General features: G+C 43.4%; 2 protein-coding genes across 2 annotated transcripts in view; both read left to right on the forward strand.

The window, feature by feature from the left end:
- Positions 1-2,922, forward strand: part of HMX2 (H6 family homeobox 2) — a 6,447-nt gene extending 3,525 nt beyond the window's left edge. The window contains exons 2-3 of the mRNA XM_054206782.1: positions 1,387-1,664; positions 2,372-2,922. Coding sequence (XP_054062757.1) covers positions 1,388-1,664; positions 2,372-2,922 — 828 coding nt within the window. The 5' untranslated portion in view covers position 1,387. The remainder of the gene's footprint in view (positions 1-1,386; positions 1,665-2,371) is intronic.
- Positions 2,923-4,264: 1,342 nt separating this feature from the next.
- On the forward strand, positions 4,265-18,360 carry BUB3 (BUB3 mitotic checkpoint protein). Its single transcript, XM_054206009.1, has 9 exons — positions 4,265-4,345; positions 4,597-4,727; positions 6,827-7,021; positions 8,136-8,205; positions 9,607-9,758; positions 12,932-13,090; positions 14,490-14,667; positions 15,030-15,246; positions 17,300-18,360. Exons 2-9 carry the CDS (start codon positions 4,719-4,721, stop codon positions 17,307-17,309), a joined length of 990 nt encoding a protein of 329 aa, XP_054061984.1. The 5' UTR covers positions 4,265-4,345; positions 4,597-4,718; the 3' UTR covers positions 17,310-18,360.
- Positions 18,361-19,764: the final 1,404 nt, after the last annotated feature.

Here is a 19,764-nt window from a genome sequence, read left to right on the forward strand (position 1 = left end):
TAAAAGCCCGGTGCCGGGGCCCCTGTCAGGGCCAAAGGTATTGCACCTGGACACGAATCCCACCAAAAACACCGGGATTTTCCAGCTGGAGCGGCGCTTGCCACTCGCATCTCTCCGCGGGATGCCTCCCCCGGTGTTGTCTTCCCGGAGCTGACCCGCGGGATGGGGGGCCACTGGCCCAACCAGCCGCAAAACTCGCCCCATCTTCGTTAATCAACGATATTTCCCGGTCTGGCTGGCGGGGCCGGCGGTGGGCTCGGGGGCAGCCCGGGGACACGGCCACGGGTGGCCCCGGCGGGGAGGAGGGCCGAGGGAGGGGGTCCGCCGCCCCCTCGGGCAGCCGTCGGGGCTCGGCCTCCGCCTTCCATCTCCGGGGGAAGGGGGGGTTCCAGGCCGCCGCAAACGCGGGGTTGGGGGGTCGCTCGGGCCCAGCCGCGCTGCCGGAGAAGTTGGGGGACCCCGGTGGGATCCCTGCCGTCGGTTCCTCGCCCCCCCGTTCCCTTGGGGGCAGGCGGAGCCGCCCGCGGTTTTCCCCTTCCAGGGGAAGGAGCGGCGGGGGGAGAACTGCGAGCGCCGTGATTTATTTCCCCCGAGGGGAAGAGCCCCGGACCTCTGACAAAGTTTATTTGGAAATGCAGGAGGAGGTCCCCTCCCTCCCTGCCGTCCCCCCCCCGCCCCCTCCCCGGGAAGAAAAGGCAGGAGGCATTTCGCGAGCCATTTGTTACCGGCTGCGGCGCAGCGCGAAACCCCCGTTTCTCGAAGGTTTTCCCGGTGCTGCCGAGCAGGCAACACATCGTAACAGGTTTCCCACCACCCCCACCCCTCCTCTAATGAGCAGAAGGGTAAAGATCCTCGGATATGCACAAGATGTTTATCCCAACACCGCAAGCCCCCCCGCATAAGACATTCACCCCAAGTCCCTGGCACCCACTCGAGGCGGAGGGCGAGGAAGGACGGCGGGCGCTCAGCATCCCTCCCCCCGGGGGCGCGGGGTCAGAGCAGCCCCTGGAGCCCCGGGGACGGTGGTGGGGGACCCTGTGGTGTGTCCCTTCCCCCCCAACCCCTCGGACCCCTCGGGTTTCCAAACTTTCCGTGGCCGCCGCCGCCGCCGTGATTGGCGCGGCGGAGGCCACCTCCATGCAAATGAAGCCCCGCCGCCCGCCGCCCGCAGATCAATAGGGACGCGGGGGAAGGAGCATGCAGTCCGCCTGGGCAGGCGCGGGGAGAGCCGGCAGCGGCACGCCGAAAACACCCCCCCCAAAAACAAACCCCCCGCCGGCTCCTCGCTGGCTGCCGGCCCCCCCTCCCCACCTCCTCCCGCACCCCCCGGCCCCCCGAGCCCCTCTAAAGCGAGAGCTTCCCTCCTCTGCTTTCTTATGAACCCAGGATGAGCAGCAAAGAAGACCCCAGCAAGTGCTGTCCGGCGGCTGCTCCTATCTCCAGTTTCACCATACAGTCCATACTGGGCAGCGGTAGCGCCGAGCCCCCCCGGGAGGCCGGCGGCAGGGCGGCCGCCTGGCCCCCCCGCGCCCGGACCCTCTCCCTCTCCTCGGAGGACGAGGAGCCTGAGGAAAGCTGGAAGCACCGCGGCTGCTTCTGCCCCGAGACTCAGGGCCCCGCCGAGACGTGCCACAAGCACCAGCCCCTCAGCTTCACCTGTCTCGGTGAGTACCGGGACGGGACGGGACCGGACGGGGCGGACGGGCCCGGCCCCTGCCGGGGGAGGAGGAGGAGGTGGGGGGGGGGAACATGTCCTCACCCTCCCTGCTTTGGGGCACAACGAATTTGCGCCGTGCATGGCTGAAGCGGGGAGGACGGAAATCCGCCAAAAATAGGGTGGCTTTTTTTTTTTTTTCTTTTCCTTTTTATGTTCCCACCCCGCCCGGGGTTGATTCCCCCGACAGCGCGCGATGCGATGGATAACGCTCGTTTTCTTAGATTCCGCTTACTTAAGGCGCTCGGGCAAGGGGAAGAAAGATGTTTATTTTATATATTTTTTTTTTTCGCATTAATTCTGACTAAACGGTCTGTGAAATGCAATGCTGTAAAGTATAATCTGCCGGCTCGTGGCGGATAGGAAAAGCACCCCCCCAGCGTGGTTACTCAGGTGCCTTCACTAAGGTGTGAACAGCTGTCTGTCCGTCCATCCATCCCTCCATCCCTCCCTCCCTCCATCCCTCCATCCATCCGATGGAGGGACAGGGATAGCCCAGAAGGGAATGGCTTCTCCTCGCGTCGCTGGTGTTTTACAGCCAGTGCCCACCCGGTGCTTCCCCCAGCCAGGGCTCGGTGGGACGGGGTCGGGGGGCTCGGCCGTCGGGGGTGCCGGTACCGGCCGCCGTGCGACCCCCGCCCCGTCGCTTTCTTGCAGGCAGCGCCAAGGGGAACGGAGCGGCGGCGGCGGGCGGCGGGGAGCCCCGGGGGCCTTTCCTGTCGCCCCCCCAGCAGGACTGTAAGGAGGAGAAGGAGAAGCCGCTGGGTCCCGCCTCTCCCTCCTGCGGGGACCGGCAGCGGGACGGCGGGGACCGGCAGGCCGGTGCCGCCAAGAAGAAGACGCGCACGGTGTTCAGCCGCAGCCAGGTCTATCAGCTGGAGTCCACCTTCGACATGAAGCGCTACCTGAGCAGCTCGGAGCGGGCCTGCCTGGCCTCCAGCCTGCAGCTCACCGAGACCCAGGTGAAGACCTGGTTCCAGAACCGGAGGAACAAGTGGAAACGGCAGCTCTCGGCCGAGCTGGAGGCGGCCAACATGGCCCACGCCTCGGCGCAGACTCTGGTGGGGATGCCGCTGGTGTTCAGAGACAATTCCCTCCTGCGGGTGCCGGTGCCCCGCTCCATCGCCTTCCCCGCCCCTCTCTACTACCCCGGCAGCAACCTCTCGGCCTTACCGCTCTACAACCTCTACAACAAGATCGACTACTGAGCCGACGCGACGTGCGTGTGTCCCCCCTCCACGGCCCCGCCACCGCACCCCCGCCCCGCACCCCGGGACGCCCCGTTGGGGCCGGGGGGCTCCGTGCGGGGTCTCGGTCCGCCCCCGCGGCGGGGACGGAGGAACAGAACTGATGGGAGGGACGGACAAACGGAGAGAGCGCGGGGAGCCGCTGGGGGGGGGCGGGGGGGAGGGGGGGGGGGGGGCACGGGACACACCCCCTCTTCCCCTCCCGCTATCCTGCCCCTTGGAAAAAAAAAAAAAAAAAATTAAAAAAGCGTTATTTCAGATCTGTAAATATTTTTAAAGAAAGAAAAAAAAATAACCGAAAGAAAAATAAAATGTTTTAAGCCTCGTTTGTAAATTTGCCGGCTCGATCGCGTGTTCCCGTCCCCGGGGCGGGGGAAACCCTGTGACCGGGGGGTGCAGCCGGGTCCCGGGCACGGCGGGAGCGATGCACGGCAGAGCCAAAACGACGTGTAACGGCGAGGGTTTATTTTTTTATTTTTTCTGCCTCGTTATCTCGTTTCTGCAGGGAATCCCGGGAGCTGCCCGTGGCCGGGTTCGGAAACGGGGTTTTGCGGAGTATTTTGCTAAAAGCCGCGGTGGCCTAAAAAAAAACCCCAACCAAACCAAACCCCGACGGAGGGGGCCGGCAGCTCCCGGTAAGGGACCCCACCGGGATCCGCTCCCCGCCCCGGGGCACCCACGGCCGCCTTGCCACGGGAGACGGGGTCAATCGTTGGCACGGGAAAAAAAAAAAAAAAGAAAAAAGAAAAAAAAAAGAGCAAATCCGGCGGCAAAAGTGGTTGTTTAAACGGTGGCCACCGGCTCCGGCCGGTACCGAGCGCGGGGGATGTTTGCAGCAGCGAAAAAAAACCCAAAGCAAAAATAATAATAAAAAAAGATATAAATAAAGGACACGAAGGGATAAATAAGGTGATTTTCAATGCGTGGGAACGGGACCGGCGCTCCACAGCCGGTGTTTTGAGCCCGGTGCTGCCCTTGCCCGGTGAGTAGCGGGTGCCGGTGCCGTCGCTCCGCCTTCCGAGCTCTTTTTTTAGGGTGAATAATTAATATTTTGGGTTTTCCCGTTAATGTTATTACAGCCCAGCAGTGTCTGTCCCAACCCCCGCGGCGCTATGGCCTGCTTGGGGCCTGGACCCGCCGCCACCTCCCCGTTAGTTGATGATAACGGGAGCGGCGGCCGGCCGGTATCCCCCCCCGCGCCATTCCCCGCCTCACTCCTGGGGACTACAACTCCCAGCATGCCCCGCGGTGCCACGCACGACTCCGTTCGTTCGAACCGTCCAATGGTGAGGCGGCGCAGTGGCGGTGGGTGGGGCGAGCGGGAGTGCGCTTGCGCGGTGGCGGAAGTGGCCGTTGTCGCTAGGCCGCAGGCGGGAACGCTGAGGTGAGCCCCGCGGCCGGGCGCCGGGGCCGGGCGTCCGGGGCCGGGGCTTGTCCCCGGCCCCGGCGCCCGGCCCCGGTGCCCGGCCTTGCGGGGTTTGAGGGGGTTTGCGAGGGACCGTCGGGCCTGCGTGGCGGCGGAGCGGGCGCCGCGGCCTAGGGGCGGCCTCACCTCAGCCGCGCACTCCGCCGTTGGCCTCGGTTCTCCGCCGGTTCTTGGGGCCTTTTCTCTCACTTCTTTTTTTAACTCCGCAGCATCTCCCACGTCCCAGACGTCTTTCTCCGGACTGCCAGAGCGAGCCCCGGTGCTCCCCGCCGCTGCCAAGGCAGGAAGAAAGGTTTTCCGTGGCGTTGCGCGGAGCTGACAGAGGAGCAACATGAAAACGGTACTTTTAACGCTTTCTCGGGGAAAATACAGGCTGGTGCTCCTAACGCTTTGAGCAAAGCAGCCCGCTTTGTTCGGGCAACGCTTGCCGGAATGAATCTAGCTGAATGGTAGAGCGTGCTGTGTTCAGAGGAGCTATAAAACTCCTAATTTCTTATCCGTTCGGTAAAAACGCACTTTTCAGGAATAGTAGAATTGCAACGGTGCAGCCTGTAGTTAAGTCGGCGTGGTGGTTTCAGCGGCGTGCGTCTTCCCTACAACATCTTTTTTATGAGTTACCTCTTGTGGTGCTTGAAAATTTTACCGGGACTTTGTTGTTTGGGGTGGGCGTGCAATTACTGCTTTTTGGCAATCCCGGTTGTGAAGCTGGTGCACTTGTGAAAACGTGCAGAGCTCTTTGTGTGATTTTTTTTTTTTTTTGGTAAGATGTAAAAGGTAGGATATGTTTAAATTTTAGTATTCTATAAATTTTCCTGGGTTGGAAATATCTTTGGGGGACCCTTCCATGTTCCTGATGTAAGTGACTCTGCTTCCTGGAGCGCTGCTTGTTGGTTGCTTTTGGGCTGGTTTGTGACTGTTGTACCAGGCGATTAAATCCTTGGGTGTGTTGCTTGAGTTTTCTGCCACAAGTAGATAATTAGTGCATCCAGCCTAATTCTCATAGTTGTTCTGAATTCCTTTAGATTTTGTGTCTTTGTACATCCCTCTGAATTACTCACTGAGGTACATTTCACTGTTTAAAGTGTGATGAAAGTGCTGCCGAATTCTCTGTAGTATTCATATAGAAATATGTGTGGCAAATTCAAGCATGTCTGTCATTTGTCCAAGTGTTTCCAAAGCAGAGCTAGAAAAGGGGGTTAAGAAAGAAGTTTTTATTTCCAATTCTTATTTTTTTTTCCCATTTCATGTTTAAATAGCAGAAATACCACTTTGTGTTTACGTAGTGGATATTTTTTTAAGGATGTCTTACAGAACACCTACTAAAGCTCCCACTTCGGGAATTTTTCAGTGCAAGAATGTGTAGTGCTCGCATTATTATACAACTTGGTGATCTTTCGGTTCCTGACAAGTGCTGAACTAGAATAATTGTGCTTTAAATTTGAACCTTGTCCTAGTTCATCTGCTCATTTTTCTCTTGATTTATTCTCGGGGGTCTAACCTTACCTCTGCAGTTGTACATACAATTTCAGGAGCGATAGTGTTGTGGAAAATCTGAGCTAATTTACTTCTCTGCCCCTTTTAGCATAAGGGAAGTGTGCTGTTAAGGCTTTCCGAAGGCTTAACAAAAGTTTTGGTGGTTTTGTTTGTGTCCATATAACAAACAGTTTCTTCTTTTGGAGTGTTTGTAAGGTCTGCACTGTCTTCCCCGCTGAAATTTCCTGCTCAGAGCCTCTGCTCTGAATTTTTCTGTATACAACTAACTAGTCCTACGAAGTGAGTGCTACAGTTACCTTCAGGGTCATTGAACTGTCATTGAATCATTGATATTTTTTTTTCTAGTCACATCACATTTATATGTTTGGTTTACGTTTCATTACCACACAGAGCATAAACTTCCTTTCTTATCTGACCTTATTTAGGCACTAAGAGGGAAAAAAAAGTCTTAAAGCTGTTTCATTGGAAATATTTTGTAGCACTTACGGAAGGCTAAGGATTGGAAAGTTGCAGAGAGCCTGAAACTATTTAAAAGATGATCCGGTTGCACTTCTTGGAAGTGTATGACAGTCATATCAAATCATGAACAAATCAATGCTTTATGTTGGCATTTTCAGATCAGATTCCTTTGTGCCTGCATGTGTTTGTTTTTTAAAGTAACTTCATGATGCTCACAGTAATTAGTAAATATTTACTTTAGAGAATACAGTCACATACACAGTAGCATGGGGAAAATACATTTGTAAGTAATGATATCTAAGCTTATAGATGATAATAATAAAAAGACACTTTTTGTACTATTTGTTCCGTGTTATATTTGATATTTAAATTTAAAAGCTCTCTATGGGGGAGGTTTTGGATGGATCAGTTGGCTAACTAAACTTGCTAGGCTTGTGTTCTTGTTATTACTAAAATTGTACCTGTCCGTTACTGTCTTTTCTTCAGATGACGGGATCAAACGAGTTCAAACTAAATCAAACTCCAGATGATGGCATTTCATCAGTAAAATTTAGTCCAAATACATCTCAGTTTCTGCTTGTTTCGTCCTGGGACACAACAGTCCGGCTCTATGATGTTCCTGCCAACACCATGAGACTCAAATATCAACATTCAGGAGCTGTCCTTGACTGTGCTTTTTATGTAAGTGTGTGAGTTTTTTTTTTTTAATTATTGTTTTGTAGATATATGTGTATGTGAGAAATTGTCAATCCCTGAAATTAAAGGGATAGTGAAATCCTACCTGAAATCAAGGTTTTAAAAGATAGCTTGCTTCTGTCAATTATTAGTCTTTTAATGAATGTAATTCTAGTCCTAAACATAGGTATTTCCTGTGAACAGTACAGGCATTCAAGTAATTTACTTCTGGTAGAAGTGGTAGGCAAAAGTAATTTGACCTGGTGTGTGCTGTTTCTTCAATGCTATAGTAAATTGTGTGTGTGTTTCTACAAAGAGTTGTACTGGTAGTATATAGCCAGAAATCATTATTCACAATAAATGCTCATAGCCACTTAGTTTTTTCTTTTTAACCTTCTCATACGGGGTTGTTTTGGAAACACGGCATTGTTCCAAGTGAGCCATTTACCAGATACTTGATTTCTGTATTCTTAAGGCACCAGATTTGAAATATGAATGGTCTAAGTTTATTAGCGCTGCTTTCTTGTTTTGCCTTTTTTTTTTTTTAAAAAAAAGGAGGTTTCATTTAGCATCTTCTTTTTTTGCATTGTGTTCTGACATGTCCTCCAGTGACTTGATCTTGATGTGTTACTGAATGTTTTAAGGATCAGTTTAAATTTTTAATTATACTTGTGCTTTTTTTCACTGAACATTTTGTCACGTGGCTAATATCGTGCTCTGGATCAACACACAGGTTCTCAAATGGTTTCTGGCTTCCAGATTGGTTTTAGAAGGGATACACTTCAGTTAGGTGGAACTGGGTTAGGTTGGTGGTCATTTAAAAATAAACATTGTGTTTCGCTGTTACAGAAATACAAGCTATTTGATATATCCTTTAACTGCTTTTGTTTCTTTTTAGTTTTACTTTTGAGTTAAAAAAAATTGTATAGTTTGAAGTGCTTTACTTAAACATTTTGCAATGCTTATGTCATCTGGGCCAGATCTTAACCCTTGTGTCTTTAATTCCTGACTTCTCAAAACTCTTGAAATCAAGTCCTGTGTTATGAGCCTAGGAGACTAAATGCATAGCAGCCAGGGGAACTTAAGTCATGTCATAAGGTTACATTTTTTTGCTTTTTAGGATCCTACCCATGCCTGGAGTGGAGGGTTAGATCAGCAATTGAAAATGCATGATCTAAACACGGACCAAGGTGAGCAGATTGAATTCTGTAAGTGGTCTCAGCAACTGGCCTAAGCTTTCAGATTTATATACTTAGATGAGCATAATACGTTTCAAGTTTTTTAGATGTGAGGTATTTGCTTTAAGTAGTAGCCTCTATTGATTTAAGTTGTCAGTGTCGGTGCTCAGCAGTCTCCTGTGCTCTGCAGCCCTTTCTCGTCACGGAGGCACTGGACAAGGCAGTATTCCTCACTGTGTAATTGAAGATGGTGCTATAACACTTTTGGCAGCAACTGATTCTGCCCTTCTGTTAAACTGAGGGTTTAAACTTGTGATGAATATTCATTGATGTATCTTACAGGTGTATTTCTTTTTTATTTACTTATCTTAAGGTGAAAATGTAAGGGAGGGAAGTAGCTATATATTGTCACACTGTTGATTTAAGGTTCACATCATATGTGCCTTTATCTAGCAGTACCACCTAAAAGCATGGAAGCATGTGGCTGTTTGCCAGAAAGTTTGGTAGGCGCTTGTTGTAGGACGCCTTGAATTGGGTTTCTGCGGATCATCCTGCTCTGCCATAGGCTACTGTGTCTCAATTAGGGGGAATTAGCAAAGTTGAATTACAAATGAGCATGTTACTTTTCAAAAGTTTGTGGTTTAGACATATTTAGAACAATCTATCACATATGTGGCAGAGTGTACATAAAGCTTTTACTTTGTCGAACATCATGGCCTTATACTACATTTTTTTTCTAACAAACGTTGCTCGAAAGTAACACAGTTCACCACACTGGTGCAACATATGGAGCTAGTTTGTCTAACTTTTTCTGTGTGTTAGAGAAGTGAATCTCAGCCTGAGACAAATATGGTCACCAGAACCAGCCAATAACCAGAGCTCAACAAACTAGTGTGTACAGTAATATTATGAAAAAAGTCAAATAATTCTGTTAGAGATGACCTTCTAGAAGTGTTTATAGGAACTTAATATTTTTATTAATATGTAATATTAATTCCTTTTATCATAATGTTGATATATACAAGTGTAAGTTGCTTTCTGTATTAGTGTCTGCATCACAGGTGGTGATACTACTTGATACTGAGCACTTCTTTACGCTTCTGAAGATTTCTGTGTGGCTAAAGATTTCTCTGTGGCTGCCTAAAATTCTCAATTTCCTTTCATAATCTCAGGAGACATAAGTTTAAATTTAACATTTCTGATCTTGGCAAAAGTTACGCTTCTGAAGACTGAACTGTCCTTGAAGAGACTCCTACCATATCAATACACCTGTGGGAATGTCAGAAAATAGGGTGTTTGTACTGCAGTAGCAGTAGTGGGTCTTTTTTTTTTTTTTTTTTTTAATTCTTTATTCAACACATTCTGACTGTTTGTAGAACCAATAAAGTTACAATATATTGTATTTTCTCACAGAAAACCTTGTTGGTGCTCATGATGCTCCTATCAGGTGTGTTGAGTATTGCCCAGAAGTGAACGTCATGGTGACTGGAAGCTGGGATCAAACGGTGAAGCTGTGGGATCCCAGAACTCCTTGTAATGCAGGAACCTTCTCTCAGCCTGAAAAGGTACGTGCTGGGTGCTGTATTCTAGGTGATACGTTAAATAATACACCCAGCAACTGGTCAGACCATCACCATACAGGACACTGTCTTAAACTGAATTCAATTTGAAAAGTTATGTTTAATGATTTTTAAGCTGTGAAAATATGGCATTTAAAAACATCGATATTCAGAATATATTGTGATTTTAGGTTAAGGCTTTGATCTTCCATCAGTAGGAGAGCATAACTTAATTCTTTGCACTCGTGGTGGACCATATTCTTATAATTTAAAACAAACTTGAGGAAGGAAAACCTAACAAAACCAGCATGTGTAATTGGTGTGATCGTTAATAATCCTTGGCTTAATTGTAATTTGCACTATTGATTTCCTTAAAGGCGAAGGCTTCTAGATATATCAGATCCTGGCAGTTTTGAAATGTGCATAGAGATAGAGTAGGAGGCCCTTTATGTTGTCTGAAATAATATTTTGGCTTTTTCAGTTGTATTAAAAGATTGAACAGAATTGCTTGTATTGTAATTTACCTGTTGTTGGACTAATGCCTGGTAGACGTTCTTCTAATACTGAAATCCTCTGTGCTAATGAGAGACCACGAGAAATGAAGTAAAATGTAACATCTTAAGCATTTTCTAATGGTTATATGGTGTGTTAATCTTTATGCTGTTTACAATGGTGTCATTGAAAGAATTATAGAACAGTATTTTCTGTTTTTTTCATAGTCTTCTAAACACAGGCTGAGTTGCTGGATAATTTTACATATGAATTTTTTTTCTGCCTATACCTCTTTTAAATTTCGTGTAGCTCTGTCGCATTGTATTGTCAAGTCATAATTATGAGCCATCATTACGTTCCCTATTGCATCTAAATAGCTATTACTTTTGTTACAACACAGCTGAATCTACTTCTGGCAAGACCTTTGTTCAGAATAAAGTAATTGCATTATTTCTAGTTTTGATTTATAGTTGTATGTAGCATGTAAAGATCTGTGATAAATTGCTGACAGAGTATCACATAATGGACAGCCACAGTGAATCAAGCTGCTTATTGGTTCAGCGAGGTTCATTATGTCATTTTTTTTAATGCTGCCTTTGATAAATGCGTACACCTACTCAACTGCATGACAATGGTTTCATTTGATTTATGATTCTGCGGTGTAGAAAGAATACTTACTGTACAGGTGTGACATCGGTTTGTAAAGAAGATTTAAGATATTTAATGTTCTTCATGCCTTTGTTTCCATACATGTATACAAACACATTTTATATAATGTTTATTAATATTTGTGGATCAATTTTTACATCAATAATGAAGGGAGATTTTAAAAAAAGCTGTCTTGTTAAAGTATGCAGCTACTCTTGTCTCAAAGTTTTCATGCCCTTTTTATGTGTAGGTGAGATTTGGCAATTGGGATAATCAGAAATTTTAGGCACCTCCTGTGTGAACATTCAAGACATTTCCCATCTTAAGACCTCGGTCTTAAGAGGCAAGTTCGATAATCAAATTTTAGAGCCAGACTGCATGCTGAATGAATGTGGGTTTGTTAAAGGAAGTTTTATATATATTTACACACATATATGTATACATGTATTCACGTTAATTCATTAACATGAATACATACATGTATACATATACACACATACATATACGGACCTGTCTGCTTAGTTTTTTTGTTAGAAATTAGCTTTTTGAAAACGCAATTTCTCCAGAAATGTTTATAGCAAATGAAGAGAAAAGTTGTTTTATCCGATATTTCAGTGCAGTTTTACCAGAACCAAATAGATTTAGTGGGCTTTATCGGAGAACCAGAAAGTGAAACTAGGGGCTTGAGTGAAACTGTACAAGCACGTGCCAAAAGTAAATTGAATCCTTCTGGCAGGATACCAGATCTCTTACGCTTTGGTTTCTTGATCTGAGGTATATACAAGATCCTATATAAAAGTTTCCTATGCATTTAGCTGCATTAGATCACTTCTGAAAAAGCTCATTCTTGCAGTTTGTTCTTGTTAGCAGCTCAATGACAGGACAGCTATAGGTAGCTGGATTCCATCTTGCTTGCGTATCAACAACTTGGAACTCATTCAATAGTACAGAGTTTTTGACTGAACCTTTTTTCTTGTTCTTTTTTTAACGTATTTCCAGATTGACTGCATCCCAAGTAATAGCTGGAAACAGAACAATTTATATGCTGAATATTTTGATAAGAAATTTGATAAAAATTAGAACCTCTGAGCCATTTTTTTGAGTAGAATTGAAATTCCAAGCCATAGTCGTCTTAATCATGTCAAGCATATTGCTTCCTTCAATTTCACTTAGTTTTATTAAAGTATACAAAGTACCGCTTGGTTATTTTTAGTGATTTCTTGGCAATTTATTTCCCTTTATTAACATGAAGCTCAACTTGAAATATTTTGTTTAAAAAGAAAACCACATGATTACCAGATGGAGAAAAACTGAGAAGAAAATGTGTGACATGGTATTGTAGGACTAAACTGCAGGATCATGAATTGACAGGGGGGAATGCAAGCTGTGCATAACCAAGCAAAGATGATTTCCAAAACAGGTGGCCCTTTCCCCCCCGCCCCCAGTTACTTTGTATCTGTTTTCCTCTTGCCCTGAAATATCCAATAAATTTAATGCATGAAATAATTGTTGAGGCAAACTTGAGTAATACTGATTTTCCTTTTGAATTCTATATAAATCTGCACGTGTAGTATTTAGAACATGGGTAATACTAGCAAAAGGAAGAAATCTCGTGTGGAAGATTATTTAGATATCGCTGAGATCTGGAGACTGGTAACTGAACAAATGTGCTTGAAATTTAGAATTGCACAAGTGCGTATATATTACTTTTTTATTTTTTTATTTGCTAAATGTGTAGTATGATGCTGTGTTGGGCTTGATTGTTCTGGGTGTGCTCGGGTACAGAATTCAGGGTGAGCTTTTGAAATGCTACCTCAGTGTCTTACCGCAAACCAGCTGCACACTACTGCTGTTTATCCCAATTTTGAGTTATAAATTGAAGCTAAAGATTGTAACTGTAGCTATAGACTTCACAGCTATGGACTTTATTGTAGATGTTACCTCTTTTGTTATTGCACATTGCTGACACTTTGTTTTGTACAATGAACAACAGATAAGCAGGCTGATAAGTGTTAAATATTGTAATTTTTTTTTTAAAGGTCTACACGCTTTCTGTGTCTGGAGATAGACTAATTGTGGGCACGGCAGGTCGGAGAGTGCTGGTGTGGGATTTGCGGAACATGGGTTATGTTCAGCAGCGAAGAGAATCAAGTCTGAAATACCAGACCCGCTGTATCAGAGCGTTTCCGAATAAACAGGTATAGGGACCATGTCAGTAATTATATTTCTGCTGAATGTTCTTTAGGAAAAATGGAGGTTTATTTTTCAAGTTTTCTGCATCTTTCTTTCATTTTCAAAAAAATTCTGGTCTTCAAAGTTTCATAATCAAACTCTGGGAGGGAGTGGGGTAAATGGTGTTGATGCCTCTTGTTCCAGGTTAACTGTTTTTGATAGCATAGCTTAGAAATGTTTGCCACTGACTCACCAGCATATTATGTTTTATTTTTTTCTCTCTTTTGTCTCCTTTTTTAAAATAACCTGTTTAATGCATCACAATACTGACATGTGATTATATATACAAATAACAAAACAAACACTGACCTCCCCAAAATTGTAGTAGAAGAGAGGAAGACAGAATTGGCAGTCACTCGGCAGCCTTTATGCATTGTAGCCCTAGGTTCTTCAATATATATATACACACAAATATATATTTTTTTTTAACTCTGTGTCATGCACTCAAGAACCCATGATCCATTATCTAGGGGGAATTGTACAATTTAGGTGATCGTTCAGCTGTTCCATGTAGGTTAACATAGAGAAAAACCACAGATACACTTCCTGAAGTAAAGCAAGAAGACGAGCTTTTTCAGACTAATTTGGAGGGGAGTTTTCTCATGTACATAGCGATAGTGCAGGAATTGCAAGACCGTGTTACTTGTTCTTGAACTGGCATGGATGCTTTGTCCATTTTCAGTTCTAGTTATAGCAAAACAAGCTGATCTTCCAGATTGTGTTGTATTATGGATTTTAAAGAACGTTGCTATAGCTAGATACCATTACAATCCTATTTCTGAAAAGGTCTATTATGGGCTTAACTCTGAAGTTATAATAAGCACCTTGGGTTGCTCTTAAGTCAGGACTGTAATTAACTGGATAAGTGGACGCCACATATAATCAAGTTTCACTGAAAATTCTATTTTGATTTGAGTGGTTAGTTGCTAGTATAAAGCTCTGAACTAATTTTAATGTAATTCTGAAACTAAATAGTCCTGTGAGTATCTCTAATATTTGAGATATTTAGGCCCTGGGGGATAGATGGGCATATATAACGGGTTCTTAACTCTTAATGTTTTTTTTTTTTTCCCCAAATCAACTTGTTTGGATCTGCAGGGGTAATTAAAAGTCTTACTGTCAGCTTAAAACTATGGTGGAATGAGAATCTCCCAAAAAGCTTTTTTTCTGCATTACTTCTTTTGTAGAAGCGGCTTTTATTGATGATGCTATGAATCCGTGATAACAAGTAGTTTCTGGTTGTACACAATTTATGACTGTTTAATTTCATTTATTTGAATGTAGAGAGGTGTAAGATAAATTGTATTGCAATCTCTTCTCTAGTTGTAAACTTCTAATAGGTCTATCTCCACATTTTTTTGGTAGGGTTATGTTTTAAGTTCTATTGAAGGTCGTGTTGCAGTGGAATATTTGGATCCAAGTCCAGAAATCCAGAAGAAGAAATATGCATTCAAGTGTCACCGTTTGAAGGAAAATAATATTGAGCAGATTTATCCAGTTAATGCTATTTCTTTCCATAACGTCCACAACACATTTGCTACAGGTAGGGTAGATACTGAATTTTTTATAACACTTGCATCAGTTCATTTAGTTTTGATTTAAGCAGGTCAGCCTTTAGTTCATATATCCTTGCTTTTTAAGCATTTAAATCATACTTCTTGCAATGAGTAGAGTTTTTAAATTATTTGATGCAGTGAGAGTTAATTGCTTTAACAGGGATTTTGGGAAATGTTTATTATGCTCTTTACTGAATTATACAACTCTGTCTAGCCCTGTGTTTTTACTGACAAAGTAATTCCGGTAGTTTTCTCTTTTCCTTTTTTTTTTTCCCCTTTGCTGTATCTTTTCAGTCTTACTGTTTTCCCAATTATGATTTACAAACAGTTTTTAAAAATTAATTTTCAGGCGGTTCTGATGGATTTGTAAATATTTGGGATCCGTTTAACAAGAAGCGGCTGTGTCAGTTCCATCGGTATCCCACAAGCATAGCATCACTTGCCTTCAGCAATGATGGAACTACCCTTGCAATAGCTTCTTCGTATATGTATGAGATGGATGACATTGAACATCCTGAAGATGGTATCTATATTCGCCAAGTGACAGATGCAGAAACAAAACCTAAGTGAGTATGCTTCACCTGTATTTGAGCTTTTCTGAGCATTCATCCCAAGATTTATTAATTTTCCTAAATTCATGAATAGCATTATTGATGCCAGTAGATAGTGCAGCTTGACAGTAGGGTTGGTTTTGATTTTATCTTGTTCGCCCAAGCTTTCAATATCCGTAGGTTGATAGACGTCTGATGGATAAAATTGTGCCTAGTTGTTTAGTAGGAGAAGAATGTCAAACTCTTATCCTTTGTGAATAGGTGCTATTATATGAAGCTGTGGAGTTATTGCTAGCTCATTGCTTCAAGAATTAAGTGAAGAATTCAAGAATAGTTTATTTGAGTAAATGTTACTGTGTTTGGATATTTAAAACTTGGAATTAATGAAATCTTTACGCACTGACTATGCACCCAGCTGTCATAGCCAGCAGGGAATCTAGATACTGTTCTAGGAAGGTTGTGTAAAACCAAGGAAAAGCTTTCTCAGTTCCTGTGTATTGGAGTTTGCTGCAGCCCTCTGATAACACACTTTTCTATCACTGTTGCTGTCAAAATGGGGCAAACTGATTGATGGAGGTAAAAGGTTTCTGTTAATCTCGCTTTGGCATGAATGTTACATAGAAAAATTGCCGTCACAGTGCAGAATTACACTACTCTTCATTATGCTAGCAGAGGAGCAGTTTTTATTTTCAAATTCCTGGGGTTTGTCATTGTGTGGTGGGTTTTTTTTTTTTTTTTTCCTGCTAGTACTCAAACTGGCTTACACTTTATCTGGTTGTCTCCATTACTTAGTATCTAAGTGACTACGTAAATAGATGCACAGAAGTGATCAAAGTTCTTGAGCTTAAAACCTCAAGATCTTCCCCCCCCCCCTTAAAGTGACTTGTTTATTGCTTCGGAGCAGCCATTTTATCGCTGTGGAGATGTGAGGTGGAAGTTACAGAAGAATAAATACACCATCTCTTATTTGGAGTTGCTTGTTTGAAAATAATTTTGATACTCATGGAAAAATGAAACAAGAACTATTTCAGTATTTATTTCCAGGTCTTCCTCAAGTGGGGAAAAAAAAAAAGAAAAAAAAATCCAAAGATGATAATTCAAATTTATTTTTAAAATCAGGTTGTACTTTACATACATTTGGGAGGGTAGAAAAAAAAAAAGGTGATAAAAGAATACTTGCTGCTATTGGTCTTGTAATAGTAAGAGCTGCTTTCGGTTATTTTTGTTCATTGCTAGTTATGGTTGCTAATTCTGTAGATGCTTCATTCTGCCGTATGAGGAGGTTAATCTACAATTAAGCAATATTTCCTCTTGGCCCTCCATTATTTTCTGAAACAGATGGTTCATCATTTCCTGGGCTGTTAAACACAGCAAGGTTAAGGTTAGACTCTTGGGAATCAGCTAGTTTTGAATCTTATTAGGCTGTAGAAGGAAAACTAATAAGAATACTCCTTAATATCATTTTGTGACTGTAAACAATTATTTATTAGCAAACAATTGATCCCAGAAGGGCAAATTGTTTGAGTCAGTAATGAGCTGAGAAAAGACAGAGCATATCTGTGTATTTGGAAAATAATTGTAACGTAATTGCAATGCATTTAGACAGGCATCTTTTTGGACCTGTTTCTATCTTTAAATGAATTTCTGAAAACATTAACAAGGTTTGTATGCTTTTCTGACATTTACGAGTTGCTTGTGCCAACCATGGGGCACTAAGAATGATGCATATATTTTAATGTTACAGTAGTGTGAGTCATCTCTGGCTTATTCTAAAAATAAGTTACTTGGGACAGAAGACTAATAGTTGTTTCATAGTGATCTTTTTGCATATTAATTTGAATCACTTAGCATTTCTGCACGATGCACTCTTAAATGCAGCAAGGTGGTGCCATATTATATAAAGAAAACTTTGCAAGATCAGCTTTTTGATCACTAAATTATCTGTTGTATCTTGATGCAAGTGAGAGTGGTCGTCTTAGACATTTCTGCTTTTATAGACTGTTGAATGTTTTACCTGCTTATGATTACTCTAAATACTGCTTGCTGAAATGCAGTTTGTTTATTTCAGGTCTACTTAGACTTCTGTTGATGCTTCTCTACAAGAGGTGCCCACCTGCTCCTAACAAGACTTAAACTAAACCAATAGAAGTGAGAAGAACAATCTTTGTACTGATGTTGTTTTTAACCAAGAAATATTTGTTTGTATATTGTAGTATGTCTTAATCCGTCATTACTCACCTGCTTATAATGTTAGTGAAACTGTTTTCTTTATCTGCTGTCTGTAGCTAAATTAATTCAGTCCTGTAGGCAACTTCGAGCATACCTTTATAAAAACTTACGACATTTTGTAGTACCTAATTATGAAAACTTCCAGTGGTCTCATAATTTGTTCAATAAATATCTGTAGGTTTTTTGAAAACAAATACTTTCTGTTACAACCTTTTACTGTTTGTGAAACAAACGTTAAGACCAAACCTTTAAGCTGCAAGAATTCTTGAGTTCTGGATCTTCCTGATGGAAAATTTCTGAACCTTCAGTCATTTTCTAATAAGATGAACTGGGAATCCCTTCATTACTGGGGGACGTTGGCTCTCCAGGCAATGTTTTCACTGGGCTGTTGAAAGCCTAAAGTCGTATTAGGTGCGCTTGTTTATCTCAGTGACTTGATCGTTACTGGAGAGCAATTAACTGTTTCTGGAGGAAAGAACCCGAACATGTGGTGCTTGTGTTTTCTTTCCACATACGGCATAAAAGCCTAGAACTAATGATGCCTGGGAAGAATCGAGGGTAGACGGGACCAAATGCGGAGTTTCATCCTGTAGCCGTGTGGTCTGTTCCAAGTCTGCAGATCTGACCTGGTAGCCCAGGGCTTATGGAGTAACACAAGTGGAAAGGTAGAAAAGAGGAGTTTCCTCAGAGTGGAAATGTCATTCTGGCCACAAACCCCATGAAAATACGCTGTTTCTCTGAATGTCTCCTGTGCTTTATTGCCAGTTGGTATGAAGTCTAATCTGTAATCAGATTTTCTATCAGCCTCTTGAGGATTTTCGAGTTGGGGGGTGGGTGTGAGAAGATGCTTGAACTTGGACAAATTAAAAATTTCTTAGGAAAGTAGTATTAAAAAACCAACTTGGATACTGTGTGTTTTGTTTTTTCTAAATGGGAATGTAGATCTGATCAAGAGACTAAACCTGCAAATCCATCTTCAGGTTATATTCAATGTTGCGTGTTCCTGACTGGTTTGTGGAAATAAAGATAAAGGCTTTCTGATTAGTACCACCAATAAAAGCCATCTCATCCAACTCTATTTGCAGAACAGGCTGTCAGGCTGCTCTCTTAATAGTAGCTTGTGTCAGGTGTTTGGAAGTACTTACGCGTTACGTATTCACTTTGTAGTGAATAGTGAGGAGGGACAGAGCAAAGCTCTGGTGAGGCTTATCAAAGATGATTAAGTTGTGGGTATTTTGGAGTGGTGATTGGATTCATATTTTACTCCCCAACTTCTGTTCTGAGTTATCAATGCCTGCCTAGCCAGTGGGAGTAGTTTGTTACCGTTAAGAAAACAAACTTGCTGACAACAGAAATAGTGACCGATCGTTCCAAAGAAGGTGGTGATGGAAAGGAAGCCGGGCTCCGTGTGTGCAGAAAGCTAACAAACTTGAGCTGTTACCAGGTAGACGTAGTAAATGAGTGGTATATGGAATATTTTATAGTTTGTCATGAGCTAGGTATGGATTCTTTGATAATATAAACTGGTTTTGATAGGTTTGGAAAAAATAAAGAACTCCCTGAAGTAAATGTGAATAATGCCCTCGCTGCAGTAGCATCCGGCCTCTGTTCTGATAGACATGCACCATCCCTATTTCTTGCCATTTTGATTGGCTTTTTGCATTGAGAGTACATGGCTGTTGGTGGACAAAGGTTGAATTTTTGATGTCAGCTTAGGTAGTGATGAACCCTTGGTGTTTGGGTTGGTGGTGGTTTTTTTTGTTTGTTTGTTTGTTTTTTTGAGGAATGAGTTGATACATAGGGTCTGGGGCCAAAATGTGGGAACCAAAGGTTTCTGTGAGGATGGCTAGCAAAGAAATAGTAAGCAAAGTCCCTAGATTGGGGTATAACTGTAGGTTCAGACAGCAGACTCTGCGTTAAGAACGCTGTCAAGCGTTGCAGGGTCCCAGACCACAATGTGTATGTGTGTGCAGGTTTAAATACAGACATATTTGCAGAGCAAACATACACAATATCTGCTGTTTCTCCGTCTCCTCTCAGCTGAGAGGATATAATATTACAAAACATAAGCTTGAGCCCACGAATAAAGAAATTATTTTGCTGTTAGCTAGGAGCACAACAGTGACTCTGCTTGTGGAGGAAAGAGACCTGAAGTGAGGATGGGGGTCCAAATAAATAATGTGCAAAGGCAGAAATAGGCTGGGAGTAACGAAAAGGTGGCTTAGTGATGATGTGGGAGAAAGGAACGTATGGGATGGAGAGAGGATGGAGTGGGGAGTTACAGGGGTAGAACTGTGGGGAACA

Source organism: Rissa tridactyla, chromosome 6 (genome assembly GCF_028500815.1).
Source record: "Rissa tridactyla isolate bRisTri1 chromosome 6, bRisTri1.patW.cur.20221130, whole genome shotgun sequence".
Lineage (NCBI taxonomy): Eukaryota > Metazoa > Chordata > Aves > Charadriiformes > Laridae > Rissa > Rissa tridactyla.